This window comes from Vombatus ursinus, unplaced genomic scaffold (assembly GCF_900497805.2).
Source record: "Vombatus ursinus unplaced genomic scaffold, bare-nosed wombat genome assembly UNPS02014832.1, whole genome shotgun sequence".
Taxonomy (NCBI): domain Eukaryota; kingdom Metazoa; phylum Chordata; class Mammalia; order Diprotodontia; family Vombatidae; genus Vombatus; species Vombatus ursinus.
Window position 1 is genome coordinate 44,264,127 of NW_020954610.1, and position 18,229 is coordinate 44,282,355.

General features: G+C 39.6%; 1 protein-coding gene across 1 annotated transcript in view; it reads right to left on the bottom strand.

Annotated features, from left to right (window-relative positions):
• Positions 1 to 18,229, bottom strand: part of SVEP1 (sushi, von Willebrand factor type A, EGF and pentraxin domain containing 1) — a 318,257-nt gene that overhangs the window by 44,315 nt on the left and 255,713 nt on the right. The window contains exons 39-41 of the mRNA XM_027839092.1: positions 12,577 to 12,802; positions 10,954 to 11,109; positions 8,225 to 8,288 (exon numbers count right to left, since the gene is read on the bottom strand). Coding sequence (XP_027694893.1) covers positions 8,225 to 8,288; positions 10,954 to 11,109; positions 12,577 to 12,802 — 446 coding nt within the window. The remainder of the gene's footprint in view (positions 1 to 8,224; positions 8,289 to 10,953; positions 11,110 to 12,576; positions 12,803 to 18,229) is intronic.

An 18,229-nucleotide genomic window follows, 5' to 3' on the forward strand; every position in this document is an offset into this window, starting at 1 on the left:
GGTGGGAAATATATTAGAGAATAAGGAAACTCTCATAAGGAGTAGCCTGGGTTTTTATTTTGAATTCTGTCCTTTTCACTTTGGGGGTAATTCTTTACACCATACAATGGTTGGAAGATTGGGAAGGAGCCTGTGGAAGTTTTTTCTGAGACCACAATGGCAACAATTAAGAAATTACCTGGAATCCATGGAAGGGAAAAAAAAAACAATTCTTGAGTTCTAGGAGCTAAGTCAATGACCAGTGACTGGGATGTCTGGAAGGACTGGCATATTTGTCATAAAAGGCGTTTGGCAAAATCTTCCATCACAAACCAGCCGGTTTGTGTTAACTAAAAGACACATTTATGTGACCTAAGCTACAAAGCCCAGGCTCACCCTTTTCCCACTACCCCTATCTTGTGACACTACATTTGGGGTTAACTGACATCCCCTATGGTTGTGCTGCCACTACTTCCTCTAGTTTTTCTGAGTTTTCACTTATCAGGAGCATTCTTCTACCTACTCCTCCAAGGCTTCCTCATTTCTGACCTTTCTTCCTCTGCTTCCGGATAGCAGCTCCCCAGCCCCTTAGTTGTTTAAAGGGGGATTTAATATTAAGCTAGACTACAGAGGAAACGTATAATTATTGGTGGGGGGGGAGGGGAGGAGTATAACAACAGGTGATCTAAAATAATTGTTTCATAAATAAAAAAATCTCTTACGGTTTCATTTAGGTGCTCGGGTACACTCTTTAACCAAGGCACATGGTGTTTACTAGGGAGAAGGGGAAAAATTAAAAATAGTACGGTTTTGAGGCACACGTGGTCAGGGAAGCTCACAACTTTGGAACTGAGGGCTTTGATGTCTATTCTTTTCCTCGGGAAAAGACTGAACAAAATCTCATTGATGAGAGTGGTGTCAGTGGCGAACAGGTGATATTGCTGCTAAACTGGGCTTCTCGGCAGCTAGACTATTTCTCTGCTGGGCTAGGCTGCTCTTCCCTGTTGAGGTAGTATGGTACACTTAAGGGTATAAGCCCTCAGCCTGGTATTTGTAGAGCTTTCTTGATTCAGTTCCCTTGCTGAGTTCTGAGGTGCTCTACCTCCCAGGAAGCAGGTGGCAGAAAAGAGAGAGGTAGACCCTCTCTTCCATCTGTTTTCTCTTCCAGGAAGCAGGTGACAGGGACAGGGAAGACAAAGGTACAGCCTTTCTTATATCAGGCTCTAAGGTCTTTTCATAGACTAGTCATCCTGGTACAAAGCTGGGTTACTTCAGTGAAAGATATCCATTCTGGTTCTTGGTGATCAACAGTATCCTCATTTCTGTTGGCGAAGCCATAACAAGACAATTCACATTTGTCAAACAATTCAAAATCAACCCTGATAAGTTTTCCCAGTCATGAGTTCCAGAGGTCTTCTGTCAATCATATTCAAATTAGATCCTGGAAAACAGGGCACTATGGTCATTTTTATCCTGAGAAAGTGTCTTGTCTCTGTGGGCTACCTTCTTGGTGCGTGTGTGTGGTTTTTTTTTTTTTTTTTTCCAAAGATATGTCTCACATTTGTCTTTTAATTAGCAAAATCTGAAAGGGCCACCTCATTACATCCAGAAAAGGCGACAGATACAATATCCAGCAAGAGTCTGCTCAAATTAAGCCTTCAACATTGTGCTCAAACTAGAAGAATGCAATCTGTCTAAAGTGGGGGATAGGTGACTACTGAGGAGCTCAAACCCAGAATTTTGTGTTAGTGGTACATGGGACCTGTAGTGTGAAAGAAGTGAATTTGACCAGAGAAGATAAAGTGAGAGTCAGGAACTTGCTTAAAAAATAATGGGAGCAGGGCCGCTAGGTGGCACAGTGGATAGAGCACTGGCCTGGATTCAGGAGGACCTGAGTTCAAATTCGACCTCAGACATATAACACTAACTAGCTGTGTGACTGTGGACAAGTCACTTAACCCCATTGCCTAACCAAAACAAAAAAAAAAGCCACAAAAAAACCCAAAAAGAAAAAAAAATGGGAACTTTAGGAATTAAAACTTGTCTTGAAGATCATAGAATTATGCAAGGTTCTAATTAGAAATGATTGTAGAGATCACCTAATTAACTGCCCTCATTTTTCAGGTGACATCTAGAGGGGTGATTAGGACAGGTGATACCAGAGGGGCCTTATGAGCCACCTCATGCAAACCCCTCATTTTATAAATGAGGAAACTGAGGTCTAGAGAAGTGAATTTGACCAAGGTCACACGGGTAGAAAGTAGCAGAGCCAGAATTTGAACCCAGGTCCTTTGATTCCAAATCCAACACCCTGGGTTTGGTAGCAAGGGACTGAAAGAAATAACTCTTAATTAAGTTAGCATTGATTATCCTGTTGATTTATGTTAACTTATAAGGTCTAATTCAGATAGCTTTTAAATAAAAAGGTATATAATCATTGTAGTAAGAGATTAAGTTTCTCATTTCTGCAGAGTTGAACTGTGCAGCTGAGCAAGTTTGTTTGTTTGGTCTTTTTTTTTTCTTCTAGTCCCTTTCATGAGGAAAGAGATCTCAATTGCACTTTAGCAATTGCACTTTTTTCCATTGCAAAAATGTTCTCAGATGTTGAAAAATGACAGTACCAAATTCTTAACCTTTTACCACTGACCACTAATGATAAAATAATATCTAACATTTATATAGTGCTTGAAAGTTTGCAAAGTGTTTTGCAGGTATATTATTTCATTGAATCCTCACAATGACCTGGTACTATTAGTACCTGGTAGGTACTATTATCATCTCTATTTTATAGAGAAAAATGAGTTTGAGGAGTTACCCAGGGTCATACAGCCAGTATCTGTAGTAGGATTTGTACTGGGATCTCCCTGATTCCAAGTCCAGTACTTAGATCTACTGCACTGTAATCTTCTTCCTTTCCCGTCCTACTTCATTCTAATTCCCTAATCCATTCTATAACCTTACCCTTTAACTCGAGTTACTTAGTGTGCCACTATGGAAGGAAATGGGACGGAGATGGAGTGGATTGAGGAGAGTAAAGGACAATCAAGAAGGCTTTACCAAAACCCTACTGTGATGTCAGAAAGGGTCAACTCTTCAAATACCCAGACAGGAAACTCTGCAGACTGGCTGGCCTACCACTTCCCAGAAGAGCTGAGATCAGCCTCCATGAACCCCTCATAATTTCCAATTCAACACTCAAGCCACCTAGAGAAAGAATTTAAATATTTTTAGGGCTGGAAGTGACTGCAGAAGCCAATCAGTCCTGCTCTTTCTTCAAAAGAACTTCACGAAATGAGGGATTTTCTCCAGCTTTTAAAATTAGTTTGCATGTTGTTTGTTTATTGTGGCAGACATAGTTATTGGGGATGACTTAAATTCCTATACTTAAAGGCCTAAAAATCAGCAGCGCTCAATAAGAATCTAGCACAGCTGAATGAGACGTCAACATTGTTTAATAGAATTTATCCAAGGCTTGCTATTTCAGCTGGATATCTCAGAGGAGCACAAACATAAGAACCAATTTCTCATGTCATTATTGTTTGAATTAAACATACTGCGAAATAAACTCAGCCTCTTGCTCATTTCTTTTTCATTCCCTTTTTGGAGTCTCTGGTCACTTTAGTTTAAAAATGCCACCCAAGATGTTTAAAGTTATAGAACAGGATATGATGGAATAGAAATAGTATAATATAGAATGGAATGGGATGAGATAAGATGGGATGGGATAGAATGGAATGGAATTAAAAAGACAGGATAGGATGGGACAGGATGTTAAAGAGACAATGAGATGGGACAGGATGAAATAAAATTGAATAGGATGGAATGGAATGGAATGGAACAGAAAGAGAAGAGAGCAATCTATTTTAGAACTAGAAGGGACTTGAGGCAGCCAGGTTTAGGCGAAAGAGCACTGACCAGGGACATGACAAAGGCAGCACGGATTTGGAGTTCAGATCCTGACTGATGCTGCCTGTGTGTCCTTGAGTATGCCTCTTAACCTTGCTTGTATTTATCTAGAAATTCACATAACATAAAATGAGAGTGTTAGACAAAATGACTTTTTAATTTCCTTCCATTATTAATCTACAATCCTATGACAAGTCGCTTATCCTTTCTGAGTGTTCTCACAGTATTGTGTTAGGGTTTGTGCTTTTGTAAATCATAAGGCTCCCTATAAATTTGAGCTACTATTATTAATATTATTATCTTGTCTAACTCACCTTCTCAGTATACAGATGAGGAAATAGAGGCCCAAAGGTGATTTGCTCAAGGTCATACAGGTAGGAATTGTTAACATCTGCTTTATGATTATACCCTAAGGACCATGGGACTTTTCCATCTGACCTGCAGCTGAAACCTTCCATGAGTATTGTCTTCTGAGTTGTAATATGGGTTTTCTGAGAATAGAGGCTATCTTGCTTTGCTGTTTGTATTTCTAGTGCTTTGCAAATAGCAAGTCCTTAATAAATGAGTTATTCAGTTCATTCTGGTGGTAGAGCCAAGATTTGAACCCAGGTCCTCTGACTCTAGCATTCTTTCTACTGTACCGCACTGCCTCCTGACTTCCAGTTAACCAGGAGACCAGGTAACCTAGGCCTGCTTCTTTCTCTGTTCCTGGTTTCAGAGCCCTTTTTGTTCAGGAACCTACTCCACCTCTGGAGGATAGACCTAGGGTATCCTATGACTCCAAGAATGCTGTTACCCTACATCAGCCTAATAAGCCTGCTGCCCTCCCTTACCATTTGGTGCTTGGGGAAGTGGGAGCTATCACTGATACCAAAGATCCTGCTCTAGGATCTTCCTTCCTGGATCAGATTCCCCTCCCTCCCCCACCCTCCGTTCATTCCTCCATGACCAGACCAGACCAGACCAGGTAGGGCAGGGGTCCAGACATGGACTGTATTTGGAGATATGCTGCAGCTTGTGAAAGGGTCTCGAGTCAATGATTTATGGACAATAGAACATGACACTAGCCTTCCATTACCCCTCAGCGCTCTGACACTCTCTCTACACTGACCTTCTATTTCATTTTCAACTGAGTTTGTGATATAGGGAAGAAAATAAGAAAAAAAAAAAACCTTTTACATTTTTAAGGCCTTATTACTCTTTCTAATCATTTACTTTCATAGAATGCTGAATTTGGAGTCTGGAAGACTTGAGTTTGAATTTTGCCTTAGCAGTGTAAGCCTGGGCAAGCCAATTAATCTCTCTTTGCCTCAGTATCTTCATCTATAAAATGGGGATAATAATAATAGCACCTAGCTCCCAGGACTGTTATGAGGATCAAATTAAATGATACGTATGTCACTTTACAAACATTAAAGTGCTATCGAAATGCTAGATGTTACTATTATTACTAGAAAATAATTTGAGGATTGTATGTGCAAAGGAATTAGGAATATGTGATTTCCCTTTTTTCCCTTTCCCCTTCCCTTATTCTGGTTCAGATCTTCAATGCCGTTCACATGGACTACTGTAGTAGCTTTCTACTCAATATATAACGTGTATATGGGAAGTAGGGAAATGGGGAAATGGAGTACCAGCGACTAGGTGACAGTCCTACAGTCTTTCTCAGGCCACTCTCCAAAGCTTATTCACTGTAAACATTCTCACTCAGAACTTTTCTTCTCATTCTCTAATCTTGAGCCAACACATCTTCTTACTGCAACCACTGACTTCTTCAGTGCTGCTGAGCTCATATCACCAAATATGGGTTCCCAAACCACCAAGACATCGGCCAGTCCAGAGGCCAATTCTTGAGGTTCTTAAGTGGCCTCCTTGGCCCCAGGCATCTTCCCCCAGTGGCTAGAAAATGGGAGGGGTTTTTGAGGAAGGGGCAACACTTTTTTTTCACTCAGCCTTGCAGTATACCAGACTGCTTGTTGCCTGATCTCATCCTGCTGTTGTCCATCTTTTGTTATGCCCCTCCTCCCACCAATGACATCATGAGGGTAATGTCTTGACTTGCATATGAATTGGATTTAAGTGAGGAAGAGTCATCAGCCTCACTCTATCTTCCAGAGTCATCAAAGTCCTGTGGCATGACAAAAGGCAAGATGACTGGGGATGGCCTAGGGTGCAGTGGATAATCTTGGCTTTCTAAATCAAGGTCATTTCCCAGGCCTCAATTTGTCTGAGGCAACATCTATTCAATGACTAAGGGCTAGGCTAGAAATGAGACAAAAGATGGCCTAATTTATCATCACAAAAATATCAATCTGGGAGGGGAAGACCCTCAAGGTTTCTATTTCCATTTATTCTAAGCCATTGTGAAAATGGAATGGTTAATGTCTTTACTAACCACTCTGATTTGCTTGAGCTCCCTTACTATCCAGAGGAAGCTGGACTGATCTGGGAATCAGAATCAGCCAATCAGGAGGCAGACTAAGCATCCCTTGAACTTGACATACCAGAGATGTTTTGCAATGTTTGCTTATTGAACTCAGAACTCCCTCTGCCATGCTGGCAGCCACAGAACTGACTTAAGCTGGTTAATACCAGCTCTCATGGACAGAACCAACACAAGCATCCTAGTTTTGGGACCCTGGGGACTTTTCATTCTGACCCTCTTCCTTGTTCCAGGTACCCTGGGGTGCCTGGTGACTTCTGTGAAATAAATCCTTTGAGGGAAAAATCACGTCCCTCCACCCCCTGCGGCAATATCTGGTTGGGCCATGATATAGCCATTCCTGCCCAGCTTTGCAGTTTCTCTTTGTCTTTATAACCTGTGCAGCCTAACCCCAAAGTCCCAACTGCAACTCTGTTTGCATGCCTCCAGCTTGAGAAAAATAAACAAGCATATACCCTAAATCTGTCTTTCTTAGACTGAACTCTGAACCATAGACTGAACAATGAGCCATAGAGGCTTGGGCTGGGGGCTATTATTGTCCATTTATAGAAAGCCAGAGTGATTTGGGTTTAAAGGCCTAGTCAAGTAGCTATCTCCTTACTCTAGGATGTTAGTACCATGTTGCCTCTGCCTGCACCAGATACCCATCTATCCTCTTGTTGAAATTCTTTCTCTTTCTTCCAGCTTCCTTTCAGGTGCCAACTTCTCCCAGTAGCCTTTTCTATCCCTACCTCACACCCCCACCTAAATCTCCATGGGCAACCTGCAATTTCCATTTGTGAAACTCTTTTCTTAACTCAGAATTGTATTTACTCACACACGTAGGCAAGGAAGAGATGACAGATCATTTTTACTGGGGCCCTGAAGCTTGACATCTTGATGACAACTATAGACCACTTCATCATCATACAGGAATGCCTATCCCTGACTGAACCACTGAATCATTTTCTATGGAGTCTGGGGGTCTCCAGGATACCCCTAATCATGAGGAAAGGTTTAAAAATAGAACTCCTTGAGGGCAGGGACTTTTGTTTTTTGTTTCTCTATGCCTGGCACATAGTGGGCATTTAATACATATTTGTTAAATGAATGAGAAAGGCTTTGCAGCCTGGCAAAATAAATAGCTCAATTATTTTCAGACTGAACTAGAACTACAATTGTGGAGAAAGAAAGCTCATTTATGACTGCTAAAGAAACATCAACATTTTCAACTTGGTACAAATCAAGTTGTTTTGTTGATTAGTCATGTCCAACTCTCGGGAAGCCCATTGCGGTTTGCCATTTCCTTCTCCAGCTCATTTTACAGATGAGGAAACTGAGGCAAACAGCATTAAGTGACTTGCTCAGGGTTACACAACTAGTGTCTAAGGCCAGATTTGAACTCAGGCCTTTTTGACTCCAGGCCCCAAGCTCTATCCACTGTGCCACCTAGCTGCCCTTACAAATCAGGTAGGGAATTTTATCTTTGTGACAAAGTATACCTGAAAATAATTAAGGCACATAAAATACTGATATTAAAAGTAAAAAGAAAAGATATGGCAGAAAACTTGAGTTCTCTTCCTGCTTGACACTGATCATCACTATATATCTGATGAATTTTACTTACTCTGTGGCCTTGAACAAAGCATCAGAATTTATCAATTGGATTTGAAATAATAATAATAATAATGATAATAATAAAAGTTATTGTGCATTCTAAGGAAGAGCTATGTAAATAGAGTTCACAATATCAAATGTAAGATAGAAATCTTTGAAGTTTGCATGCTATATAAAAGACATGATGGCAGCTGAGCTTCTCATGGGATGCATTCACATCCTTCCTCCTAAGTGCCAAAGCAGACCAAAGTATGACTTGAGATCAAGATCTGAGGACAGAAGGTGATTTTCAAAACTCACTTTTGCAGAGAGCTACAGCACCACTCCATTGTTTGTTTTCCTGGCAGATACGTTCAGGGTCACCCTGTGAAGCAAAACAGAAGGTCACTAAAAAGCAAAGGAAAACAAATTCCATAGAGCTATAGGAAGAAAGATACCATTTAAATGTATCATTCATTTGTGTCCAATTCTTTGGGGGTTTCTTGGCAAAGATATTGGAGTGATTTGCCATTTCCTTCTCATTTTACAGATGAGGAAATGGAGGCAAACAGGGTTAAGAAACTGAGGCAAATAGGGTTAAGTGACTTGCCCAGGGTCACCCAGATAGTAAGTGTCTGAGGTCAAAGTTGAACTCAGGTCTTCCTGACTCCAGGCCTGGTGCTCTACCCACTGTGCCAGCTAGCTGCCTCATTTAAATGTGTAGAAACAGTTTTGAGGTTGAAACCTTACAATAATTGGATTGGTATGAAAATTGTTTATAAGGAATAAGGGGTAAGATTAAGACTTTAAGAAGCCTTCGCTGGAATGCTTCCAAATGTAGACATTAATCATACAAGTGAAATTCAGTGTCAGGAACTTTCTTCACCTTCACCTTTGCTTCACAAGCCAAGAGAGTGTATTTAGGAACCATTTTCTACAGAGTATTGAAGGAGACAAGGTCTATGAAGATCCTGCAGATGTATGCCTCAATAGTCACTGTACAACACTATTAAAAGTATGCTCCCCCATACTAGTCCTCTCTCTGCCCCCAATTTATAGTTTGTTATCTTTAATCCATTGTGGGCTGGCAAACTAGACAATTAAATGAGATAGAATTGAACATAAAATAGGAGTAAATAGACTCTAAGCAAGGAAAGGAAGAGTATTCCTGTGAGAAATGGCCACAACCTTTAATGAATGGCTTTGTGAGATCTATTTTGGGTGCCCACAGGCCTCATTTCTTTATTTCTTGCTTCTTGGCATTTTCCTCCCATATAGTTGTCTTTGAATCCACATAATGTTTGGCATATAGTAGGGGCTTAATAAATGCTGATTAGTTGAAATTCCTAGGAGAGTAGGATAGGGACTAGACAGGTGATTTTATAACTTCTGGGCAAAGAGACTCCTTCTAACAAAAGGGAACTGCTACTTTCTCTGCAACTGTTTTAGAGAACTATCTAGAGCACTGAGAGGTCAAGTGACTTGTCCAGGGTCACACAGCCAGTATAGGGTATGGGTCATGGGTGGAACTTGAACCCAAGCCTTCCTGGCCTATGCCACACTGCCTCTCATTAAGATGATAAATGCCATTTTATTCTCTTTTTTTACATTTTTTTTTTCCTTTTTAGGCAATTGGGGTTAAGTGACTTGCCCAGGGTCACAAAGCTGGTAAGTGTCAAGTGTTTGGCTGGTGCTCTATCCACTGTGCCACCTAGCTGCCCCTATTCTCTTTGTTGTTGTTCATAGGTTTTCACTTTTATTTTCCTATTCTCTTGCTTATCAAGTAGTTTTGGAATAGAGTTTCTTGACTTTTCTTTGTGTCATAGACCCCTCTGAAGCCTGTGGACCCTTCCTCAAATAATGTTTTTAAATGTATAAAATAAAATACATGGGATTACAAAGAAAACTGGAGGTTAGTGAAAACAGTTACCTTTCCACAAAACTTTACTTTTTCCATCATCAGCTCTACTTAGTTTTGACTCCATAAAACATACCCCTGTGCTACTACCCTCTGGCACCTCACCCCCCTTTTCAGTTTCCTTTTGTGTGTGATCTTGCTCTATTAGATTGTAAGCTCCTTGAGGGCAGGGACTATCTTTTTCTTATTTGTATTCCCAGTGCTTAGCACAGTGCCTGGCACATGGTAAGCACTTAACTAATTGTTTATTGAGTTGAATAGAAAAATAATGATGCGATTTTTCCCCATTCAAGTTCATAGACACCCTAAAATCTGTCCACAGATCCTTTTTGGTCTACAAACCCTAGGTTAAGAACTTCTGCTTCAGAAAATGTTTGTTGAAAGTTATGTTGACTCAGTTACCCCTTGTTCCCAGCCCTGCTTATCTGCTAGTGTTGGGGGAGACTCTGGTAGGAAAGGAGACACTAAGTCTGAAGTTTTTGTATTATCTGCTCTTTGTCACGTACTCCTACCTGCGAACTGTCATGTTCTTGCTGCCTTGGGGAAGAGCTGAGATTCAAGGGCCCCACCTCTTTTGCTGAGTTGGACCTAACTGGATTATTTTAAAGTTACCAATAAAAACCATCCCCACCTTGAAGCTATTACTGATTTCCAGGGATAAGCCAGTCAAAATGTTGCTACCTTGACATACTTATAATAAAATCTTTTAAATTCTCTTTGTCCTCAGTTTTGCCTGTTAATCAGGATGAAAGCCCAACTGAAGAATGTTCCTTTCAACATATTGTTGTTGCTGTTGTTGTTGTCAGCTAGCTGGTGCAGTAGGTAGAGGGCTGGACCTGGAGTCAGGAAGACTCATCTTCCTGAGTTCAAATCTGGCCTCAGACACTAGTTATGTGACCCTGGGCAGGTCACTTAACCTTGTTAAGTAAAAATTAGGGGTTGAATATTTCTACTCATTATAAGAAGTCCTCATTGACTTCAGTGGGAATTCTGATCTTATTTCCTAAGATAGGAAAAGCTTCTGTTAGGAATAAACTTCCTTGGGATAAAAGATAATGAGGATCATCCACACCAACATTAGTAAAACATCCACCTGAGGAGTTTAAAGAATCAAATATACCTCTTGGCTTACCTCTAACTCATAGCCAGCCTTACACTGGTAAATAACTGTGCTTTTGAAGCTGTATTCTGTGCCAACCACGAGCCCATGCTCTGGAGTTTCAGGTTTCCCACAAGAAACTGGAGTGCAAGAATCATCAGAGAATGGTGGATCCCAGGTACCACCGAACTAAGTGAAAAAGAAATAACAAAAGCAAATGTCAACAGATGTGGACCATCGTACACATTACACATAGAAGTGATAAGATGATGGCAGGCAAGGATGGACATAGAATGGGTACTTTACCTAATTACTTCCCAGCTGGACATGATCTCTCCCTCCTCAAATATCATATAGCACTTTGTTGGACCTCTCCTTTGCACTTATCATAGTTTCCTTTGTATTAGAGATACGTACATATCATGTTTCCCCTATTGGACTGTGAGCGCCTTAAAGTCAGGGGCTTTGTCTAATTTCATCTTCTTATATCCTCTAGAGCTCAGTACAATGCCCTATGCATATATATGTTCTGCAAATGTGTTTTGAATTTGAATTTAATTTTTAACTTAAAAAAGTCAGTCTTCAAGATTCTATAAATAAAGCACTAACGGTTGTGTTCTTCAGTACAACAGAAGCCTATGTAAATGAAATCTTTGATGTTTGGTGTAAATAAAAATCAAAGGTAATCTTACTATGCAAAACCTTTCAGGACAGTTAAATATAAGGATTACCTATTTATGTGTACATTACACATAAGGAAGAAAGATCCTGTTTGTAAGGTTTCAAATTATGGTATGGTTTAGAATTCAATTCAATTTAATAAATATTTATTAAGTACCTATTATGTACAAGGTGAGAAGAGGATGGCATAGTGGATAAAAGGCTGGTCTTTAGAGACAGGAAGACCCTGATACAAGTCCTGCCTTTGATGCATCCTAACCCTGTGATGCCGGGAAGCCATGTGACCTTTCTAAGTCTCAATTTCCTCATCTGCAAACCAGGAATAATAATAACACCTTCCTCACAAGGTTGTTGTGAGGATTAAGTAAGATAATGATATAAAAAACATTTTTTAAACCTCAAAGTGCTACATAAATGTAAACTATGATTGTAATTACAGTCTAGTAAGGAAATAAAACATAAGAACAGATTAACATAAGGTACATTATTTGATAAGTGCATTTGAGAGATGCAAAACGAAGTTTTTTGTTAGGTTTAATGGGGAGAAATACGACCATCCACAGGGGACCAGGGAAGACTTTATGGGCAACGTGACATTTGAGTTGGGTTTTAAAGAATATATAGAAATTCAAGGGAAAAGGGAGGGCATTCTAGGTACCAGATAAACCAGGACAGGGCTTTTTTAGGGAGCTTTGGTCATAGTATAGAGAGCAGAGAGGTTAGTAATATGAGAAAAAGGTGCCACATTACAAGGAACTGGAATGCCCATCCATGAAGGGTGAGCTTTGCTTGGGAAGCACTAAGGAGCCACTGATAACACTTGAAATTTCAAGTAATCACCTTTTGGATTTGAACATTTTGTTACAGTATTTAAGTAAATAAAATCTTGAAGCCTTTAGAAGACAGAATACTAGCTACATGTCAGTGTATGCATAAGCAATTCACTTTGCTCTTCGGAAGTAAAGTGAGTATTACCTGACATGTTGAAGTGTTAACTCCTCCCAACGTGTATCCTTTTATGCATGATAGAGAAACTTGCTTATTCACACTGAACTCATGACCAAGAACAAGTAGCTTGTCCATATCTGTTGGTAGGGGGCACTTCTTAGGAATACAGGAAATACTGTCAGGTGACCAATGCCCATCTTTCTGACAAGTCATTATATCTGTGTCTGATGCCATCACATAACCTTCCAGACACCTGAAATAAAGATGAAAGCATGACACCAGAGAGAGAGAGAGAGAGACAGTGCTGTTTATGGCCTATCTCTTAACCATTAGTAGTTTTGTAAAAGGTCAAAGAGAGAGCTTTTCATTTGGCACATCTCCTGAGGAAAACAAATGATAAAACTGGAAGCCAAGAGATACTTTGTCAAGTATAACTGTATGTAAGTGCACAAACATTCATGTTATGGCTTATTCAAAGCAAACTTTGCTTTCAAAATTATTAACATTACTACCTTTTTTTAAAACTTATTTTCTTGGTGGACAGGCAGATCTATTTTTTACTCCAAATATAGCCTATAGTCCAGTAGAGGCTGGGCTAGACTCCAAACTTAGACCTTTCAAAGGAAACTAATTTCACAAACTCTGGAAGGGGTAAGTTAGAAAAATAGGACATTCAGAGAACACTTTTTACCCTGGGGTATCATCAGTTTTACAGGTGATTTCAGTATTTAGTGTGAAATTGAAAAAAAAACATTTATTGAACATCTACTGTGTGCAAAGCACCATGCTGGGTGTTGGAGGAGATAAGAATATTTATACAAGACTATATGTCTTCAAGGGACGTATAGTCTAATAGGAAGATAAAAAATCAACACAGACAGTTATCATATACCATATTACATGATAAATACAGTAGGGTGTTACAGAACAAAGCACCAAGCTTTGTTTACCAAGATTGTTACCAACCAAGGGATCAAGGAAGACTTCTTGGTTAAACTTTAAAGAATGAGTAGAAATTCAATAAAAAAAAATTATGGGAAAACATTTCAGGCACGTGATAAAGAATGAACAAGGTCACAGAGATGTGAGAGTGCAATGTACGTATAGGGGATAGACAGTTGTTTGGTGTGACCTAAGGTAGAGTGGTAGTGGTGGTGGGAATTAATATTTAGTAAGGTTGGAAAGGTAGAATCTTGCTAAGCCTTGGAGGACCTTGAATGCCAGGAAGAGGTGTTTGAATTTATTTTTTGCTAGGCAATAGGGCATCACTGGAGATTTTTTTTAACATAGAAGTGATAGGACCAAATGAATACCCAAGAAGCATGAAGGATGGAAGAGAAAGTAGAGAGAGTGAAAGTTCTATAAGCAGACTAGTTCAGGCAAGTGATAGTATGGGCCTATAGAAGAAGGGTGGTGGCAGAAGTGATGAAGAAGGAAAGATAGAGTTGAGAAATTTTATGGAAATGGGAATAATATAACCTGAAAGATTATCAGACCTGAGAAATGAAGGGAAATGAAAAATATAAGAGAACAGTTGAGTGATGGTGATACTGACAGAAATAGTGAAATAAGGAGGAGGAACAGATTTAAGGTAGGGTGGGAGAATGGTGAACTTGGTTCTGGACTTGTTAAGTTTGAGATGGGACATGCAGTGGGAGATTTCTTGAAGGCAGGTGGAGATGAGATTCTGGAACTCAGAAGAAAGAGGCTAAGATGGAAGACCAACCCAGATTTAGGACCTATCTGCACAGAGATGGTCATTAAAACCATGAGAATAAATAAGATTGCCAAAGGACAAAGCGTAAGAGAGAAGAGAAAATGGCTAAGGATAGAGCTTTGGTGAGTACTGACATTAAAAGGCTAGACTGGCAAAAGGACAGAAGAATTACAGATGAGGAGTAAAACCAAGAGTGTATAGGATCTGAGGATGAGGGATAAGAGAGTATGTAGGTGAGGTTAATAGCTTTGGCAGCTGAAAAGAAGGATCCTACATCAGAAGGATGAAGAATGATTAATCAATAGACAATTATTAAGCACCCCCTTTGTGCCAGGAACTGTGCTAAATATGGCAGATATATAAAAAAAAAAAGAGGCAAAAGACAATCTCTGCCCTCAAGGAACTTACAATCTAATGAAGGAGACAACATGTAAACAAGTGTGTACAAAGTTAGCTATATACAGGACAAACAGGAAATAATTAATAGAAGAAAGCACAGAAAGTCACTGGTAACCTTTAAAATAACATTTTCATTCAAGCAGCAAGACCAGAAGCTACTGTAAGAGATTAATGAGAGAGGGTCATGAGAAGGGAAGGGATCAGGAAGAGACAACTTTTTAATGGAATTTAACAGTTAAAGCAAGGAAAGAGATGGAATACTCTGTTGATTCCCCTCCTACTATCTTGCAGTCTCATTTGCTGGATCTTCATCCAGGTCGCACCCTCTAACAGTGGGTGTCCAACAAGGTTCTGTCCTGGACCCTCTTCTCTTCTCCCTCTATACGGTTTCATTTGGTGATCTCATCAGCTCACTTGGATTCAATTATCACCTCTGTATCGATGATTCTTAAATCTACTTATCCAGCCCTACGTCTCCAACTGCCTATTGCATATCTCGAATTGGATGTCTTGTAGATGTATTAAACTCAACATGTCCAAAATTGAACTTATTATCTTTACCCCTCAGCCCTCCCCCTTCCAAACTTCTTTATTACTTTGAGGGTACCATCATCCTCCCAGTCCTCTAGACTCACAAGCTAGGTGTTATCCTCGACTCCAGGCCAGGCACTCTATCCACTGTGCTACCAATGTGCCCCCTTACTCTCTCACCCCCATCAAATCTTTGCCAAATCCTGTCAATTTTGACTTCACAAGATCTTTTGCATGTCTTCTCTTCCCTGACACTGCCAAGGTGGGGGATGGCTCTCATCACTTTATGCCTGGACTATGGAGATAGCCTGCTGGTTGGTCTGCCCACTAGAGCGCATCTACCACTCATCTGTCAACGTGATCTTCCTGAAGTGCAAGTCTGCCCTGGTTACTACGCCTTTACTCAATAAACTCCAATGGCTCCTTATCACCTGCAGGAAATAACATGAAATCGTCTGGTGTTCAAAGCCCTTCATAACTTGCCCCCTTCCAGTCTTCTTGTGCCTTACACTACCTCCACATGCTCTTTGATCCAGTGCCACTGGTTTCCTTGCTGTATCTGAAACATGATACTCCATCTTTTAACTCTTGGCATTTTTACTGGCTGTCCCACTCTATGCATGGAACCCTCTTCCCCTTCATTTCTGTCTTCTGCCTTCCTTTAAGTCCCAGCTAAAATCCCAGCTTCTATACTACCTTTCCTGATCCCTCTTAATTCTACTGCTTTTGTTCTTTTGATTACTTCCAATTTATCCTGTTAGCTAGGTTGTTTGTAAAGCATAGTTATTTTCACGTTGTATCCTCCCCATTAGATTATGAGCTCTTCAAGAGCAGGGACTGTCTTTTACCATTGCTTGTATCCCTAGTGTTTAGTACAGTGCTTGGCTCATAGTAGGTGCTTAATAAATATATTGACTGACTGGATTGAAAGGTCAAAAATGACATTTAAAAAAATTAGAACTGATGATACCTGAACAGATTTCTAGGCAGAAGGGAAGAAACCAGGCAAGTAAGGTAAGGAAGTTACTGCAGATACATGAGAGAACATGTCAATGTATGGTTCAAGTGGCTGAGTAATTATGTAATCAGATTGTTAAAGGAGTTGTCTTCTTGGGGAGCTTACCCTGTCAGACATTCTTTCTCACGCTCATCTCCAGTTCTTCTCTTAACCTACTGGTTCCTTCCTTGTTATCTGGAAACATATTGAGGTCTCCCTGTTCTTAAAGACATTTGTCTCCACCATTTCCACAAACAAACATCTGATGTCTTAATGTGATTTTCAAACCTGCCACTGCAGTGAAACTGCTCTTTCAAAGTCTCTTAACTGATGTTGTTTTCTGTATCTTTACTCTCTTTGGTTTCTTGACAGGTTTTGAATACTATTGACTTTTAATGACAATCAAAAAAAATCTTAAGCTAAATAAAGGATAAGCCAGCATGCTTATGAAAAGTTGACTATATCAAAATTTGAAGGCATTTTTATTTGATTTGGGAGTGTGAAGCAACATCTATCTGTAGAAAATATTTTAATAGTTTCTCTTTTTAAAAACCTGAGGTTATAATTTGGTATTATATGTTCTCCATCAGTTTAAGGCTACATGTTACCTACTTGAATACAGATATATGAGGAAGAAAAAAATACTAGGTTTGCCAAGAAAACAGAGGCCAAGAGTTTCCCTGAGACTGTCACCCACATATTTCCACAGGTGCTATTTAATTATTTATACCATCTGGATAGCTGACCTCAACCTGATCCTCAAAGCTCCATTGCTGCTCTTCTATTCATCTCTGAGTAACTCATTACTACATTCTCCATGGCAGTTGTTTCAAACCTTTTCATCTCTCCTCAAGTCCCTATTTCTACCCCATGCTCCCTCTATTTATAGATGACTCTATCTCCTGTTTTACTGATAAGACTAGGACATCTGTTACTAATTCCCTCTTGCCTACTCCTCTTGAAAACCTCTCAAGATCTTTACCCAGTATCACCTTTTTCCCTTTAGCCTGAGAGAATGAGATTCTCCTCCATGTTGAGATTGACTTCTTCACTTGGACCCTTGAATCCTTCTCCTCATGTATCCTCCAGGTTTTTGCTTCATTTATTTTCTCTTTCCCTAATCTTTATTTTTCCCCTCTCTACTTTTCCTCTGCTTACAAAGATACTCTGGCCTTCCTATTTAAAAAAAAAAAAATCCTTCCACTGACTCTTTTGCCCCTTTAAGCCATCATTCACATTTACTCTTTTCTTTCATGATCAAGCTTTTAAAAAGCATCATCTTCACTTGCTGCCTCCATTTTATCATTATACACTCATTTTTCAAATGCTTACAATTGGGCTTCCATCCCCACCATGGTAGCAAGATGTCTCTTTAAAATGATCTCTAAGTCATCATATGCAAAGACTTTTTCTTGTTCCTCATCTTCCTTGACTTTCCTGCATCAACATATCTAACTCTCTTCTTCTTTGGCTTCTGTGATACTAATCTCTTTTGCTTCTCTTACTGCCTAATAGAGACATTGATCTCATCTTCCTTTTCCCACCCCCTAAACACAGGTATTCATGAAGGCCCTGTCCTTGACCCTTTTTTTTCTCTCTCTGTCCCCTCTCACTTAGTGAGCACACTCATTTGCATACATCAGTTGTATCTCTTTGCTGCTGACCATTAGATCTGTAAATCTGAATAATCTCTCCATTGAGTTTTAGCTCTACATTTATTATAATAACTCACAATTAAGGTTTTCAAAGCATCTTCTTTACAACCTCCTTGTCAGGTAGGTAGCTACTAGCATTGTTTTATCCATTTACACACAGATAAAGAAACTAAGACTTGGACAGGCTAGGTGATTTGATAAAAATCATATAATTGTTATAGAACAGGGTCAGGAGTTGAACCCAAGTCCCAAATCTTCTAAATCCAGTGTTTTTTCTAGTACATCATACTATCTACTGGACAGCTCCATTAGGTCTTATGTTGACATTTCAAATTCAATATATATATATATATATATATATATATATATATATATATATAT